At 42.3% G+C, this 18,496-nt stretch overlaps 1 protein-coding gene across 1 annotated transcript in view; it reads left to right on the top strand.

Moving 5' to 3' along the window:
* The window catches only part of cxcl12b (chemokine (C-X-C motif) ligand 12b (stromal cell-derived factor 1)), a gene marked incomplete at its 5' end in the record, with an annotated part of 14,287 nt that extends 910 nt beyond the window's left edge, over positions 1–13,377 (top strand). The window contains 4 exon segments of the mRNA XM_084318339.1: positions 1,705–1,822; positions 7,936–7,967; positions 7,970–8,018; positions 10,749–13,377. Coding sequence (XP_084174465.1) covers positions 1,705–1,822; positions 7,936–7,967; positions 7,970–8,018; positions 10,749–10,794 — 245 coding nt within the window. The 3' untranslated portion in view covers positions 10,795–13,377.
* Positions 13,378–18,496: the final 5,119 nt, after the last annotated feature.

Here is an 18,496-nt window from a genome sequence, read left to right as displayed (position 1 = left end):
CCTTCAGACTGAGGTTGATATTCCTCACTATTATTAATCAATATATTACTAGATAATTGTAATTTAGAGGAGTTATACAGGATTAACATGGGAAGATGGTTATGTTGGAGTGTGTGTGGGTGTGTGTGTGTCTCTGTGTGTGTGTGTGTGTGTGTGTGTGTGTGTGTGTGTGTGTGTGTGTGTGTGTGTCTGTGTGTGTGTCTGTGTGTGTGTGTGAGAGAGGGAGAGCGAGAGACAGAGAGAGAGATGGAGAGGGAGAGAGAGAGAGAGAGAGAGAAGAGAGAAAGAGAGAAAGAAGAGAGAGAGAGAGAGAGAGAGAGAGAGAGAGAGAGAGAGAGAGAGAGAGAGAGAGAGAGAGAGAGAGAGAGAGAGAGAGAGAGAGAGAGAGAGAGAGAGAGAGAGAAAGAAGTGGTGAAAGAAGTGGTTTGTTTTCTTCTGTTTATGATAACTTGTTGTTACACTCTCATACATCTCCTAATGGCATCATGGGCTTATAGAGCCAGAATGGGATCTTCTATTTAATTGGGTGCAATAACTCATAGGACTTAATAGCTCTTAATCACATAGGAATATATAGCTCAGATAATCATTTATAGGAATCTATAGCTCAGAGAATAGGTTATAGGACTCTATAGCAGAGAATAACTTGTGGGATTTTATAGTTTAGAGAATAAGTTATAGGACTTTATAGCTCAGATAAAAAACCTTTTGGACTCTATAGCTCAGAGAATAATTTATAGGACTAGCTCAGATAATATCTAATAAAACTCTATAGCTCAGAGAATAATTTATATGACTCTAAGCAAATGACTTATAGAACTCTATAGCTCAGATAATAACGTATAGAACTCTATAGCTCAGAGAATATTTATAGGACACTATAGCTCAGATAATAATTCATAGGATTATTAGAATCAGCTCAGTCTTGATTATTGTTGTGTTCAATCACATGTCTTGTTCTGTTAAATCTCGTATACTGTCTTATTTACATGCATAATATACTTCTAACCTGTCCATTCAGTGTCAGCATTTAAGACATAAGTACATTCAAGGCGGTCAGGTGGCGTAGCGGAGATTGCGTTCGTCACCAACACCGAGACGCTGGATTTGCCTGTTCGAATCCAGCTCACAGCTCCGGCGTTGTCACCAGCTTGGCTGGCCGTTCACACTAATACAATTGGCTGTATTAGAGGGTGGGAAAGCTGGCGGGGTGGGTCCGGGTCGTTGTAAACAGCGACTCCTACAGTTCGGTCGGGGCGCCTGCTCAGCGCAGATAGGATCTAAGGGGGGTAGTGTGATCCTTCCACACGTTACACCCTCTCAGTGAGAGTCCGCGCTGCCAGGTGAAAAGAAGCGGTTGATTGGCTAGACGTGTGTCGGAGGAAGCACGTGATAGCCTCCACTCTCCCAGACCGACTGTGGGGGGTAAGTGCACAGCGACCAGGAAGGGGATTGGGAATTGGCATAACAACTAACATTGGGATGGGAGAAAATCAGAGGAAAAAGGAGGGGGAAAAAGATTAAAAAAAAAAAAAAAAAAAAAAAAAAAGACATAAGTACATTCATTTAGAGTCTGTAAACCTTGTTTTAGGAGGTTTATGTTTATTCAATATTATGTTCTATTTCTATATAATTTATAGATACATGTTAAGTTTGTTCAATGTATACCATAACCTTCTCTTTGTTTCTCTGGGTTGTGTGCAGCTAAGCCCATCAGCCTGGTGGAGAGGTGCTGGTGTCGCTCCACCCTCAACACGGTCCCTCAGAGGTCCATCAAGGAGCTCAAGTTCCTCCACACGCCCAACTGCCCCTTCCAAGTCATGTGAGTCTAATGTCTGAGTCTGAAGTCTAATGATAGCGTTGACTAACACCCCAAGTTCCTTGAAGTGAATGAATCGCCCCCACCGCTTCTGACAGGCTTGATAGTTAGAATCCTGGCTAACGTAATTTGCATTTAGCAGAAACAACAGCTTTGCTAATGGATGGTGTGACGTGTCCGTCAGTTCCCAAAGTTCACCCTCTCCGAACTTTTTCTATCCATCAGAAACAGATATAAATCTGGTGGAGACAGACTCATCATCGGCCCTGACCAACAAGCGGACGGTCCTTGTTGAAAAATACTTCAAAACCAATGTAGAGCCAGCAACAGATGTTTTTAATTCCTTTTTGTTGGACGGGGCTTTTGGAACTGACAGACACCTCACCGTCCGTAGCAGAGCTGTGGTTTCTACACACACATAATTACATTAAGCTATAGGATTCTACTTGAGGACAAACCAACAGACAGCAATACCTTCCATCTGTTTTATCTCTGTGTTGTGATGGATCAGTGTGTCGGACGCTACCTTGGAGGCTCAGAATGTATTCTCAGATCAGCATGAATGCTGCCATCAGGCAAAAATCTCACTCCAAAAGGTCAACTTTTCATGAAGGGATTAAGAAGAAAGACACCTCGTTTTCAGACTGACACCCGTGAGGTTTTGAAGTTATACTGGTAACGTTATGGTTCTTATGGTTCTTATGGTTGTTAGGGTTAGGAAACTTGCCCACACAAACTAGACTTTCAATTAAGTTTTCAAATAAAGTAAAAAATAGATGATCACCAATGTTAGATCAAGTTACAAAGTATACAAGTATAAAGTGTTGAACCTTGTACTGCCACGGTAAAAGTCATGTATCGCCATAGTACCAATTTTGTACTTACTTAAATAATACCACAGTATGATGTGATAGTAATATCATGATATTTCCATAATTTTTTCATGTGGTCATCATCATAGTGACCACAGAAATGATGGCAATACCGTGATACATTTTAAGAAATACCATAATTCCTTTTTAAGAAATACCATAATTCCTTTTTAAGAAATACCATAATTCCTTTTTAAGAAATACCATATGTTTTCGTAAAGGGGATGGTGAAAAAGTAATACACAGTCCTGGCCGGTCAGGTTTAGGGAGTCTTTCAACCAAGATCACCAAGGAGAGGATCTGTTGAACGAGGCGCTGTGTATTTTAAACAGAGAGGCAGCAACACGTCATATTTATCTCTCTAATTATATATGTTTGAGCGACTATATTGTGTTCAGACTGAGAGAGAGAGGGGGGGGGTAAGAGAGAAGAAAATTAAGTTTGCGTGAGAGGGAAGGAGAGAAAGGTAGAGATATATACATATATATTAGGGCTGGGAGGTATACCAAATATGAAGGTATAGTATACCATCATGGATCCATGCAAAGGTGTGGATTTGTACTATACCGTCGTCGTCCGTCGTAAAAACTATATACATACTGTATATTTTTAAGTTAATCAAAAAAAGATTCCTTGCAGTAAAAGACAATAGAGCATTTTGAATGAAACAGGACCACGACAACTGTATTACCATGTAAAATATGTCATATCGCATTGTAATTTGCCCTGGAAAACGATATCTTCAAATACCGCTATACCATCAAAAGTCATACAAATATTGTGATATGATACTTTGGGCATCAGCCCTAATATATATAGAGAGAGAGAGAGTGGGGGAGAGAGAGAGAGAGTGAGAAAAGGATGCAGTGTTGGTGTCACTCTACCCCGAGCGGGGGAAGGACATGGTTAGATTAGAACAACATGATCCATGCAGAGAGGAAGGCGGCGAGGGCCAGAGCTCTGGGGGGATTCTTGTTTGGCTAAGGAAACAATCATTAAGGGTCAAAGTGATTACTGTTGTATTTCTCCTGACCCTCCGTGTCCCTTATCCTCTCCTTTCTTTATTTTCCCTCTCTCAACAACCAGCCACATTTACCATTAATGCTAATAGTCTGGAACGCATTAACCAAAAAATGCCTCGTCCATTTGTAACCTATAGGAGCGAGGATGGTGAAAGCCCCCACGGTCAGAAAAGGAGGAGGGTGGCGGGGGAGGCTTTTAGGAGGGGTTACCGAATGGCAAAAGGTCAGAGAGGACACACACAGCTCTGGCCGGGGCATAACCCCCCCCCCCCCCCCCCCCCGCCCGCGAAAACCACCAGAGGAGGCTAGAAGTAATTTTAGGCTATGGTTAGACTAGTGTATTCCTGGCGTTTTTTATACGTTTTTGACGACGTTTCATGTCCTATCTACACAGAAACGCGTTTTTTTGGCGTTTTTTTGTGGATACGGCTGAAACGCAAAATTGTGTTTGCGTTTGGAGATACGCAAAAAAACGAGTCGACAAACAGCGTGTAGTCAGCACGCTAGCCGTTGTTGCGAAAACGCCCATGCGCAGTAGATACCATCTGCGTGCCCTTCCGGTGACCGCAGAGTGTGTGTGTGTGTGTGTTTGGGACAGAGCTCCGTGTCCCAAATAGCTTCAGCTACCATGTGTTGTCAAGTTATTGTTATAAGGACCCCAGTCCAAGCTACAACAGTCTGCATTCCCTTAACAATTGTTTGTATTGAGCCGTATTGTATTGTACCCATATGCAATATGTTAAATAAAGTTTACATCCATTCATTCTGCTAGCATTACCGATGGCATGAGCAGCTGGCTAACGTGAGCTATCAGGATTCAGACCCTGTTAGCTCAGAGTTCCTCTTTCAACTTAAGAAGCATTAAACAAAATGGCCCAGTCATCTATTCACCTTTGTTTAATACACACAGCGTTGTCTCTAATGTTATCTAACTACTGATAGCTCGCGATATCATCAGTTTTGATGCTGGCTAAGTAGCGTGAGCTAACGTTAGCTTCTAGCCACAATGCTATATTGTTATAATGGCATACTCCATTGACGTTAGCATGCAGCTAACAATGCTACAATGCTACCGATCGTTTTTTAGCCTAAACTATCCGCTCTTGGTGGTCACTTGTGTTGATGTTAGTTTTGTTTCATCAACAAATGACAGGCAGAACACACAGTGAATGTATCCGTTTTGTTTATTGCACTTTTATTAGGCTTTGCTGAAAAAAGAATTGCTGCATTGAGCAAGATGGTGGCGCGGCATAGGCGCCTGCCTTATTGACATTTTGCTGGAGCTTCCAGGAAGTGTATTGGCACATTCGTTCTGATTGGTTGAAATTGCCTTCATGTTTGCCACCTACTGCCACCTACTGCTTTGGCAGTGTACTACATCAGTGTGCTCTGGTGACAAAAACAAAAAAAAAAACGAAAGTGTGACTCGAGGCGCATGACGTCGCGGCGATACGCGGCGATGCGTATAAGAAAACAATACGAAGATGATACGAAAGGTGTAACCTCAGCCTTAGTCGATGAGGGCTCAGAGCAGCAGGAGAGAGAGAATGCCACCAGAATGCCACTCTGATATCTCTATTGGAACAGATGAAAGACATCTAGAAACACTAGACCCCCTACTCTCCTGCCACCACCCCCCCCCCCCCCCCCCCCCAATTCCCCCTGCATGCTGTTGGTATTAACTTGCTGTGAAGTAATTACTACCTGCTGCTTGCGGAACTCCGGGCCCTCAAATTCCAGCCAAGTCAATTAGAGTTAGAGATTCTTGGCCGGTCGGTCAGCAGCTAGCCGTCGAGCCAGACAGGCAGACATGATCAACAGGACGGGTGGGGGGGACGCACCCCATCAAAACATTAGAAACCTCCCCGAATGGATTAGACGGGCCACCCCCCTAATGGGACCGGGACCGTCCCGGGAGGAAGAGCAGACAGAGATCTGGTTGCGCAGTCTCACGTGACGGTCGGAGGGATTTCTGTCTGTGGGTCGATGCCCCTGAACTGCTCTGATGCCTGAGCCATTTGTTGTGTGTGTGTGTGTGTGTGTGTGTGTGTGTGTGTGTGTGTGTGTGTGTGTGTGTGTGTGTGTGTGTGTGTGTGTGTGTGTGTGCGTGTGCGTGAGCGTGTGTGGGGATGCTTGTGCCAAGGGAGCAGGGATGAGGGGGGGAATGTAAAAAGGGCGGGGAGCACAAATTGAATTGGAAAGCGTTGAGGGGGCAATGAAGGGGTGATCCGAGGCGAAGAGGAATGTGTTTAATTTGCAGGGCCATGCGATTGAGGGAAGGAGAGAGGGAGTAAGTGAGAGAGAGAGAGAGAGAGGAGAGAGAGAGAGAGAGAGAGAGAGAGAGAGAGAGAGGAGAGAGAGAGAGAGAGAGAGAGAGAGAGAGAGAGAGAAGGGATGGAGGGAGGGAGGGAGGGGAGGGAGGGAGGGGAGGGAGGGAGGAGGGAGGGAGGAGGGACGGAGGGAGGGAGAAAGTGAGAGGCGGCGAGGTGCTATCCCTCAGAGCCGTTAACCCTCAAACATCAACCTTTTGCCACGGAGGTGTTAGATCCATATGTTTCGTAGGGGAGAGCGGGGCTGAGAGTTACTTCTCCCTATTTACCCCCCCAGTGCCTTCACGGATCAAGAGCTCACCCGGCCGTGTCTGATAACAGGGACAAATCCTCCGCTAAACATTTTGGCCCGGCGCTCTTATCAACAGTGAGCCCCTCTGTGAGCAGGAACACACACACACCCTCTGAAAGCCTGAGCTGTTAATCAGGACCAAAGATCTTTTTGACATCCTAGCGGCAGCCTCATCCACCGGTACTTCAGTCCAGACAGGCTTGATAGTAGAATCCTGGCTAATGTAATTAGCATTTTGCAGAAACAACAGCTTTGCTAACGGATGGTGTGACGTGTCTGTCCCAAAGTTCACCCTCTTTGAACTTTTTCTATCCATTTACATTTAGTCATTTAGCTGACCCTTTTAACCAAGTTCTGTACGACAAGTCAGCATGGAAGGGTACGACTCTTTCAGCTGAGTAACAATGTTCATCAAACAGTGCTGAAACTTGGGTGCTGCAGTGTTGAGTGCATAGTAGTAAAGACATTAGTATAGTAGGAAGAGTGCATGATAGTATAAGAGAGTAAGAAGGTTATATCCGTCAGAAACAGATATAAATCTGGTGGAGACAGACTCATCATCGGCCCGACCAACAAGCGGACAGTCCTTCTGAAAAATATGTCAAAACAAAAATACTTCAAAATGTAGAGCTTCCTCTTTTTCTTTTTACAAAGGACGCAGTGTGATCTGCGCTGCTGCCGCCTCCCGCTACAGCTGTTCCTGAGTGAGAACAGAGATGTGATCATTCACAGCTGACGTTAGGATGACAGCCTGTTATGTATAGTAATCCTCAGTTTACACTTTGCGGGACGTTCAGAGGATTTGAGAGATTATGTTTGAGCGTTTCTGGAGGTGGGCCCTGATTGAAACCTGTGATTATAATGTCATAGATGCAGTCAGAGAGACACAGAACAGAAACTGCATCTCTCTGTCGTTATTTCACGTACTGTATACTGTTGCACACTGCGTCTACTTTTGAACGATGCCTGACCTAGAAATACAAAAGCTTGCGGAAATTGTGAAGAAATATATAGCATATGCCTTATATAGTATAGTAATATTTTCTATAAATTGAAGTATTGTAATTTTTCTGTTTTATTTGTAAAAGTTTATGCTGGTTGACTGACATTAAATCACAATCCATTAAACCCATTTAGACCTAAAATTCCTGCTAATAATGCATTATATAGCCTGCATATACACACAAAATGTGTTTCCCGGTTTCAATGGGTTAATGAATGTCAACAAATAAATCGAGATGAATCAAAAGTCACAGCTATTCACTTAATGGTCTTGTTACAGTGTGGCTGAAACATGACCATAGGGTGCTTTCTCACTAGGCATCCAGAGCCGTTTCCGAGAACAATTGCCCCAAAAGTAGTGTAGTGAGAGAACGCCGATACGGAACCGGGACGGATAACCGGGACGGATAACCGGGACCACTTGAAAATGTGGTTTGGGGAACGAATCAGCGTCCCCGGGCACGGAACGGCACGGAACGATTGCAAATGTGAGCACAACTTACAAGACCACAGCTAAAGTACTTAACCTTTTTACCTGATGAACCCCCCCCCTCTCTCTCGAACCCCCCCCCCCCCACCCCCCTGCCTCCCTCTGCAGTGCTAAGTTGAAGAACAACAGAGAGGTGTGCATCAACCGGAGACCAAGTGGCTGCAGCAGTACTTAAAGAACGCCATTAACAAGTAAGTAGCCTCCAGTGGCAGCAGATACACGTCTCTGAGAAACATGGAGTGAAATACATCCCTCTTTTCCTGCGGAAGAGTATAGCACTCTTGTAAAGAGTCCGTCGACTAAAGACACACTTCTTCAACCAATATTTGAAATTAAAAACATTTTTATGAAGACATTTTAATAAAATACTAAGCTTCTTACTGTCCTCTACTGGCATGCACTCTTCCTAATATACTAACATACACTGCAGCACTCAAGTTTGACCACTTTGATGAACATTGTTACTCAGCTGATAGAGTTGTACTTGTGCCCTTCCTGCTGACTTGTCGTACAAAACTTGAAAGTCGCTTTGGATAAAAGCGTTTAGCTAGATGACTAAATGTAATGTAATGTTAAAGAGGAAATGAACAGAGCAGTGTTCCTGGTGGCCATTATCCTCTGACATCACTTCGCTTTGTTGATATAAATAACCGATTTACTGTCAGTGAAAACATTTGCATCACATATAAACCACAGTTAATCTTGTGAGCATGTGTCTGAAAGTCTGATAGAGTATTAGAAAGACTGTAAATTTAAAATAATGATCTGTAAATGAAAAGGCTAGGCTGCTTTAACAATCCCATTTAAGTTGTTACTAACTCAGTGCATGAACACAAAAATGTGTTTACAAATAATTTGATAATTTGTTTTAATAAAACATTTCCCACTAAATGATCGTCCCTAATTGTACATTAGAGAATCATAAAGGATTTACGCAGAGGGAGTAAACAATAGTAAAAACCACCCAGTCTACTCGTTCTTAATGAGTTATGCAGTTAAGATGCATTCCTTGTAACCAAGGGCTTAGGTTTGGTTTCAACATTGGGGGGGACACTTAAGCGGGGGTCTGGTGGTCCTCCCCCTGGAGATCTTGAGTGTCAAACACTTCATTTCCTGCATTCTAGTGTACTTTTATAAGAGGCACATATGCTAGGTTGAGATGGTATAGTCCTGTAGGGGTGTCTGAAATTGTTGGTTAATATAGTGCAGGTAAGAAGGATATATAAATGTTTTGACCCCTTATTTTTTACCTCTTTTGGGGAGGGGGTTGTCTTTCATATTAGCTATATTCTTTGAGAATTTACCTCTTCTTAATATTGAGGGGGACATGTCCCATGCAACCCCACCCATAACAAGGTCCCAACATGCCTGTTGTTGCTTATCAGCAGGCTTGACATCTTGTTGACACCATTAAGTATTCAAATGTGTGAAAACAAACAAGAGGGCGTTACTCTTGCGACACTATTTCACCTATTAGATAACGGTGTGACATGTTTTTCTTTCTGACTGCTTGGTAAAGGAGCGAGCATGTCACAGAACAACCCTGTTGTGTTGTTTTCTTGATCATGTTGGGGTGTTATTGTTAAAACAGTTCACAGAAAATAGTGGCCTATTTTTAGCAAACTATGTCCTATGTATATATAATATATTATTATATAATATTATATTAATATTATACAGACTACAACGTATGACGTATATCATGCCAGTTAGGAGGCCTTGTGTATTTATTTTTCATTTCAACCTTTATTTAAAATCGTAAGCTTCTGAGGTTTCCCTCATTTACGACAATTGTATAAATGTAAACAGTACATAATAAAAGCAATATCCACAGAAAATGTAAACACAAAAGAGTAAAAACTATTTAAAAAAAAAACGTTTTAAAAGAATAAAAAAATCTGCTAAAACAGCAGAGTCACACAAGGGTCTGAAGTCATACGTTTAAACATACCAAGAGAAGGGAGAACCTCCAACTTCAGAGAGAGTTGGAGGACATTTCAAGAATTAGAGGTATCAAAGGAAACATGGGACATGTTCCCCTCAATATTGAGAAGAGGTACATTTGCCCCCCAAATAAAGAAATCTCCACCATAAATTGATGCAGAAAGGGCAGACATTGGTGCATAAAAGTGCAAACTTTCCTGGGGGAGGACACCCAGACCCCCGCTTGTTAATAATAATAATAATAATAATAATAATAATAATAATAATAATAATAATAATAATAATAATAATAATAATAATAATAATAATAATAATAATAATAATAATAATAATAATAATAATAATAATAATAATAATAATAATAATAATAATAATAATAATAATAATAATAATAATAATAATAATAATAATAATAATAATAATAATAATAATAATAATAATAATAATAATAATAATAATACATTTTATTTGGGGGTGCCTTTAAAGACACGCAAGGTCACCTTACAGGTCATAAAAACAAAGCAAAACAGTCAAAGTTAAGAATAGTGGTCTTGGCAAGTCAAAGTTAAAAACAAAACAAACAACAGGAAGTATAAAACAGTGAAGTTAAAATAACAAACAAACAACAGGGGGTGTAGAACAGTGACACAGGTTATAGTGAATATGCCAGTTTAAACTGATGGGTTTTTAGTTGGGATTTAAATGTTGATAGGGAGTCAGACTGTCGGACATGTGGGGGCAGGGATGCTGCAACCAAACCTACATCCTTGCTTTCATTGGTTCAGCCACATGCCTAGAAGGTCATTGGATGTGCGCGAACACTATATATATTTAGAGCGCGTATGATAAAAATTACTCTAGCATACCAGCATTTCAAAATAGACACATAAGTGCGAAGGAAGAGCTTCTAATAATAACCTATATGCAGTCTCCCGCCTCGTGTCATGATGTCATCACACCTGTGATCCTCTCTGCAGGGTGAAGAAGTCCAGAAGGCGTCAGAAAAATAAAAACAAGGTCTAAGGAGGAGGAGGAGGGGATGTTGGCGGAGAGGCCCGGCAGCGAAGGTCAACCCTGTATACCTCACCTCTACGTCACACGCCTGTCTGTCCACGTCTCTGGAACGCTTGCAGAACCAGCACTTCACCGCTAAACCATGACGCACCCTCCACGCCGCCACTGCTGCTGCTGGCCCTGCTGGACGAGCCCTCGCCAGGCGGTCACAGTCACACCTCTCAGCTTCCACGTTAGCACCAAGTGCAATTATACCTTCTTATATCAGCATGTTTGATATAGAATATGTGTGTGAATGGAGATTGTAGTGTGCGTGTGTGCATGTGTGCATGTGTGTGTGTGTGTGTGTGTGTGTGTGTGCATGCTCACTCGTGAATGTGTGTTTGAATGTGGTGTACATGAACTAATTCTGAGTGTGTGTGTGTGTGTGCGTGCTCACTCGTGAGTGTGTGTTTGAATGTGGTGTACATGAACTGAGTGTGTGTGAGTGTGTGTGTGTGTGTGTGTGTGTTAGTGTCTATACAGTAGTACATTCCTTCATGAGGCTGTAAAGGGATCACAGTAACTCTCAACTCAGATACAAAGCTGTGCGTAGTATATGGCTCCAGGCCTCTGACGGAGGCCTCCCGGGACAGTAGGGACACACAGGCCAGCCAGTGGGGGCTGGCCCGCTCCCCCAGAGGTGACCTATCAGGGCTGGATATGATAACATGTCCTTCTGTGTCACGAGCTTACTGTATATCATACTCAAAGTGAACGGGTGCTCGCGACAAAAACTACTAAGGGACACGCTCTCTGACCCAGTGGCACAAGAGGTCAAAGCCATTGGAATCAATGCATTTACTGTATTTCTTATTATGGGATGGGACGGGATGGCTCGTTTGAGGTGTGCACTCAGTGGCAAAGTGAAACTGTTTTTATCTAGTCATAATACATCAAATGAGAGGTGGAAAAGCATTTGAATGACGTACAAAATAGTGTTTTTTTGTTCTGTTATCTTTTCGAATGCATTAAAAAAGCTTTTGTTAAAGGAACACACCAACATTTTGGAAAATTAGCGTATCATCGGCACTGTCCGCTTCCATTCATTGTGCTAAGCTAGGCTAACATGCAGCCAGATAGCTTTCTACTGAACGCACAGAGAGGAAACTGTCTCTCTCTGGAGAAGACGGTAAGCTAATTTCCCAAAATGTTGGCATGTTCCTTTAATGATAACAACCCACCAAGTGGCAGCGTTGTATGGCCACATTGATAAAGATTGTATTTGTCAAATCACTTATCATCGCAGCTTCTTAGTTAATTCATCGTATTTTATTGAAATATAATACATTATATTATGTCTAAAGTTTCGGATCAGTGAACAGAGGCCAAATATTTATTCAAAAAAACTTGCAATATAAAGAATAATGTCAAAACTCTGAGAATCACAACGTTTTTTTTTTTTACAGGAGTTAATACAGTATATAAGTGTGTATTATAACATAATTGAATATGTTCCACTCAGTTACATATTTATTAACAAAGACAGATAACATATTGTATAACATTTATTTAGCTACGGCATCTTTTCACACCAACACCTATTCCTGGTAGGAGTTTTAAAGCTAATATATTGCCACACAAATACCTGAAATGTCACATTTTGAAGCAGAATGTTCATGGGAGTGAAAGAGCTTTTTCTTTTTTTTTCAAAATCTTTGAGCCACTTTATTATCAGATTCATCTTTTAAATGTTATATTTTTGTATTGTGTATGATGGAGTAAATACTTTTTAAATGCAACTTTTGGCAGTAGCTATACATAGCTACTAAAATGAAGGCTTTTCCAGATAGTACTGTGCTGAAAAAAAGAAAAGAAAAGAGTGTTACCGCAAGATTTATTTTCACATATTTTCCATTCTTTTGTATTTCTAATGGTATAAAATAAGAGGTGTGAATGTACAGTATACAATATTTCTCTGTTTCTCAACCATAACAAAAACAGGAAACATAACATCAAATATTGGATTTTGATTCAAACTCATTTCCATCACCTGTTTTAAAAAGATGGGGTTCATCATAAAACAAAATAGATGACATCCATTGCCCTGATCTGTCCATCTCTTGAGGGGGATCCTTATCCGTATCCTTGTCTGTAAAACTGTTGTCCGAGTGGCTGAACATGTTCACAGATGGCTAAAAACCAATAAACATAGCCATAGGGTCCAACATACTGAATACATTTTAAAAAGTCAGCCTTCTTGTTATCATTGTGTTACTTGAGTCAAGGCAATTATCCTCTAGTCATTCCTCTCGAGTAATTAGTCATTCCCATTTTTATATATTTAGTGAGAGTAAAATATGATGTGTCAATAGGGCCGCTGTGCCAAAAGAGAGAACAAAACTTTTTTAACATGTTCTCCACCAGGACCGACATGTGCTTTCAATCAGACCACTCCCATCACCCCGTGTGCATTCTGTGAGCATTTCTACTTTATGCAACCATTATACCGTGCTGCAAGTTGTATATGAAAGTCAGTTATTATGGTGGTGATCATTTTGTCTTTAAAAAAATAAATAGAAATCATTCTATACAGCATTACTTGTTATTTTACCACAAATCAACCTCTACATTTGGACCAAATGTGTAAAACATTTAGCATGTTAGAATGTCCACATTTATGCGTTTTGCAAACGGTGTGTTTAAAATGGTTTCATATGGATGCATATCTTTTATTTTTGACCCCCAGACAATGTGAAATGATTGTTTGATTCTTTTAAGGCAGCTTCAGACATATATTCTTCCTCTATGATGTATACTATTTTCACCCTTTGTATTTCACTGTTTGCCGAGAGGCAATATGATACTCACTCCATTTTTCAATAAACTTGTATAAAAAGTAACAAAGTAGAAGTCTTTCCTCTGTACCCTCAGAATATTTTCCAAAACACTGGAAAATATTCATTATCGCAATGAATCATCTCCACCCATTTGGCAGCAATGGACGCCTGCGGTCACTAGGCAACACCACACATCACGGCACACTACACACACCACACTACACACACCACACCACAGCACACTACACATACCACGGTGGTGTAGTGGTCAAACACTGTCGCCTCACAGCAAGAAGGTCCAGGGTTCGATTCCCGCTTGGGACCAGAGTTTCCATGATGCCAGTTACCCAGGTGGGGTATCTCCCAGGCCTTTCTGTGTGGAGTTTGCATGTTCTCCCCGTGCTCGCAAGGGTTTCCCCCCTGATAAGATAAACCCAATGGAAAAACATGCACAACAACAAGATCGCTAACACTGTGGCGTCCTTGACGAAGACGGACAGGAGCACTTGGATTGGTCCCCTGGCGCGGCTCACGTTGCGCCTGTCTGCTCCTGGCTTCCCTTGGGGGGAAGGACGATGGGATGGGTTAATCGCAGAGACGAATCGCATTCATGCATCTGCATGCGTGCCGATTGATGACCTCTGAGCAGGTCCTAAATTAAATTATAATAAATTATTATACCACACACAACACCATGGCACACTACACACACACACCACAGCACACTACACACACCACACTACACACACCACAGCACACTACACATACCACACACAACACCATGGCACACTACACACACACACACACCACAGCACACTACACACACCACACCACTGCACAATACACACACCACACCACTGCACAATACACACACACACCACTGCACAATACACACACCACACTACACACACCACAGACAGGTGGAATAAGCACTACTCTGGGACACAACCTCATTCCAAAGCAAAGAAACACACACAGGAGTGTGAGTCAAACTGAACCCGGTGACAGCAAGGCCAAGCCAAAACCCACCCAATCACCATACACAGCATTTCTGTACATGTATAAATTCAACAAGGCTATCGCTCGACATTTCCCCCCTGTAGCCGAGCAAAGGCACGGTGAGATGACAAAACCTCTTTTGACTCCATCAGGCAAACAGGAAAGAAACGTGTAAAACCATTAACAGCCACGTCCAAGTTTTCCCAACACCTGAGGTTTCATTTGCGCCGGTTCATTACTGGTCCACAGCTCCGGGGAACCATGGCAGCTCTGTAAAACTGTCAGCTCCAATAAAGTGGAACCATGGAGAGAGGATTCATTTCGCTGCAGCTCCGTCCTTTGGCCTCCGTTACTGTACAGACGAGGAACCTGAGAGCAGGTTTGGAAGTGCACTAGGAGGAGGAGTGGGTCAGAGTTGCATGTTCTGGGGTCTTGGTTACATTCAGGAATGATTATAAGATTTGGATAGTTAACTTACTCAGCTGAGCCTCAGCCTTGATGGAGATGGTTCGCAAAATGTAGAGAAAGTGTATCAATATGTAGTTCGGTGAGCGTGTTGTTATGACCCGCTCCAACCCCCGCCGAGGCTCTGTGATTGGTCGGCAATGAGGAACCAATCAAAACAGAACATACGTATTCCACTATATGCCTACTTATACACCTGCATATAACCCTGTATGATAGCATGTACAATAATGCTGTATATATATTTATTTCTACCGTGTATATATATATATATATATATATATATATATATATATATATATATATATATATATATATATATATATATATCCACATCTGTCTGTACATACCTGCATATAATACTTTTACATATCTGTAGATATCCCATACCTACTCTTATTAGTTACGCTGCTGGTCAGTATGACTTACTAGTTACTACCATAGTGTCTTTATACCTGTATCACTGTACATAGTAGCTAATACTAACTACTAGTAGTACAGTACATCAGTAGTACTAATTTATATATTTTATACTCAGTTTAATCACCTGTGCATTGAATATTACCATTGCACTTTACTGTTACATTTGCACTCTGGTTGGATGCCAAACCTCAGGTTATTTTACTATAAATCAATCTAATCGACCAAATGTGTAAAACATGTAGCATATTAAAATGTCTACATTTATGTGTTTTGCCAATGGTGTGTTTAAAATGGTCTCATATGGATGCATATCTTCTACTTTTGACCCCCAGATAATGTGAAATGATTGTTTGATTCTTATTTTTTGTTGTACTGTATTTGATAATTTGTATAATGACAGCACATTATAGACCGCAGATGCATACATTTGAATCTAATCTAATCATAGTGTGAGATACACAAGAAATGCTACACAGACCATGCCAGTTGTGACCAGTGTTGTAGTTGAGTCACTAAATCTCGAGTCCCCATTACCCTAGTCCGAGTCCGAGTCCAAGTCATCAAGGTTGAGTGAACTCTGAGTGGAGCTGACATATAAAACAATAAAACAAGGTCTACATTAAACATAAATGACACAGCGGTCACCATTTCAAAGGGAGTTTATTTACTTTGTGACACAATAGCCAAACAAATGCACTAGCCATCAATATCTTATGATAAATGATTAGGGCCTATTACAAAAAAGAAATCTGCACCTTCCGAGTCCGAATGCAGTCAATGCTCAAGTCCAAGTCCATGTCCCGAGTTATCAGTGTTCAAGTCCAAGTCGAGTCACGAGTCCTGAAAATCAGTCCAGGACAACACTGGTTGTGTGACTGATAAAGCCTAATAATAAGCAAATCAAAAGTAAGAGGTTATAGAAGAAGGGCTCTCTATAAATCCCACCAGTATCAAATCAAGTATTAAAACCACAAGAAGAAACAGGCTCCCTGGGTCAGCGCACAGCAACCCATCAACTCAAATCACCTGAGACGAAGAACATAACCGGGTCGGACAACAAATTGCCAGACTGATTTGGTGCCGGGGATTGTGGGTAATCCGGTGTGATTTGGAGCTCTTTACTGCAGATCTTTGAACAACTTAATACCCGTCCGGCTGAATGGAAGGTAATGGGAACCATGCCGGCTGGAAACACCACACAGGGGCAGTGTGTGTGTGTGTGTGTGTGTGTGTGTGTGTGTGTGTGTGTGTGTGTGTGTGTGTGTGTGTGTGTGTGTGTGTGCGTGTGTGTGTGTGTGTGTGTGTGTGTGTGTGTGTGTGTGTGTGTGTGTGTGTGTGTGTGTGTCTGTGTGTGTGTGTGTGTGTGCGTGCGTGCGTGCGTGCGTGCGTGCGTGCATGTGCGTGCATGTGCGTGCGTGTGCGTGTGTGTGTGTGTACGTATGTGCATATGTGTATCTGCATGCTTGAATGTGTTGATATGTTTGTGTGTGTGTGTGTGTGTTTGCATGCATGTGTGCACATTTGTGGGTGTACGTACGTGAATATGTGTATCTGCATGCTTGAATGTGTTGATGATATATGTTTGCATGTGTGTGTGTGTGCGCGCGTGTGTTTGTCTGTGTGTGTGTGTGTGTGTGCACATGCGCTGAAGCACCAGTGTAGTGACAGAGAGGGATGTCAGCTAAGGGATCAGAATCAGTGTAATTTCTCCTTCCTGGAACAGACTCTATGAAAACAGCAGTGGATGAGACACGAACACATGCTGCTTCCTGTCCAGGACGTCTGAGTAGAGAACACACACTCACACACGCACACACGCACACACATACACACACACACACACACACTCACACACACACACACACACTCACACACGCACACACATACACTCATAAATATATGTGTAAACCAGTGCTGTAGTCGAGTCACTAAATCTCGAGGCCGAGTCGAGTCTCGAGTCCCCAGTGTTTGAATCCGAATGCCAAATGATTAGGGCCTAGGCTATTACAAAAAAGATTTGTATACATTTTTAAAATAAAATAAAAAATGTATCAATTAACAAGTCAGAGTCTGAGTCTGCACCTTCCGAGTCCGAATGCAGTCAATGCTTGAGTCCAAGTCCAAGTCCGAGTCATCAGTGCTCAAGTCCAAGTCGAGTCTAAGTCCAACTCGAGTCGGAGTCCTGAAGATCAAGTACTACAACAATGGTGTAAACATACAGATGCATACAAACAAAATCACGATAACTGAGACAAAAATCTAAACACAAATGTGTGTACATCTGCACACACACAAACATACATTCAAACACATGTCCCTCATCAACCCTCCCCCACTGAGAATATGGAGTAATGTACAATGAATTATACACCAAGGACTATGAACTCAGAACAAGGAGTACGTCTGGTTAACTTAACATTGACTCAAACTCTCTCTCATCTGCTTCCAGCAACATAGGTACCCCAGATGCTCTAAACTTTGTAGTGACCCTTCCTATAGTGCAACCAAATCCCAGACTACCCCCCTACGGACAAACAGCCCCAGGCCCCAACACAAAGCACAAAGAGTAGGCTGTAAAGACCAAGCGAATGTACAAACATGAACAGAAAGCCTGAGGTCTGAGCTGTCGGAACGATCCGTCTGCTACAGGCGATGGGAGAATCCACACAACAGCACCGATGCTGGGGGAAGGGGGGAAGGGGGGGGGGGGGGGGGGGGGGGGTGAAAAATGTCCATGCAGCCCCCAGAAAGGACGACAGAGTTCACACTTCACAGTCCCCTCCCCGCCACAGAAACCACACCACCATGCAGGTCGACCCTTTTCCGTCAAATAGATCAACGTTAGCGAAGGCAGATCCAGAAGCACCCCGGAATGTTCTACGATCCGTCACGGCTGAGGTAGACGGTTTCTCTTTAACCTTAGCGGCAGAGGAAAGGGTCACGGCCACCACCAGCGCTATTGGAAACAGGTTGATCACCGGTTCGCCGTGTTTTTTTATCCGTGG

This window comes from Notolepis coatsorum (assembly GCF_963971535.1).
Source record: "Notolepis coatsorum genome assembly, chromosome: 7".
In the NCBI taxonomy this organism is placed as follows: Eukaryota; Metazoa; Chordata; class Actinopteri; order Aulopiformes; family Paralepididae; genus Notolepis; species Notolepis coatsorum.
The sequence above is the reverse complement of the archived record's forward strand: the minus strand, read 5'-3'. Positions and strand labels throughout refer to the sequence as shown.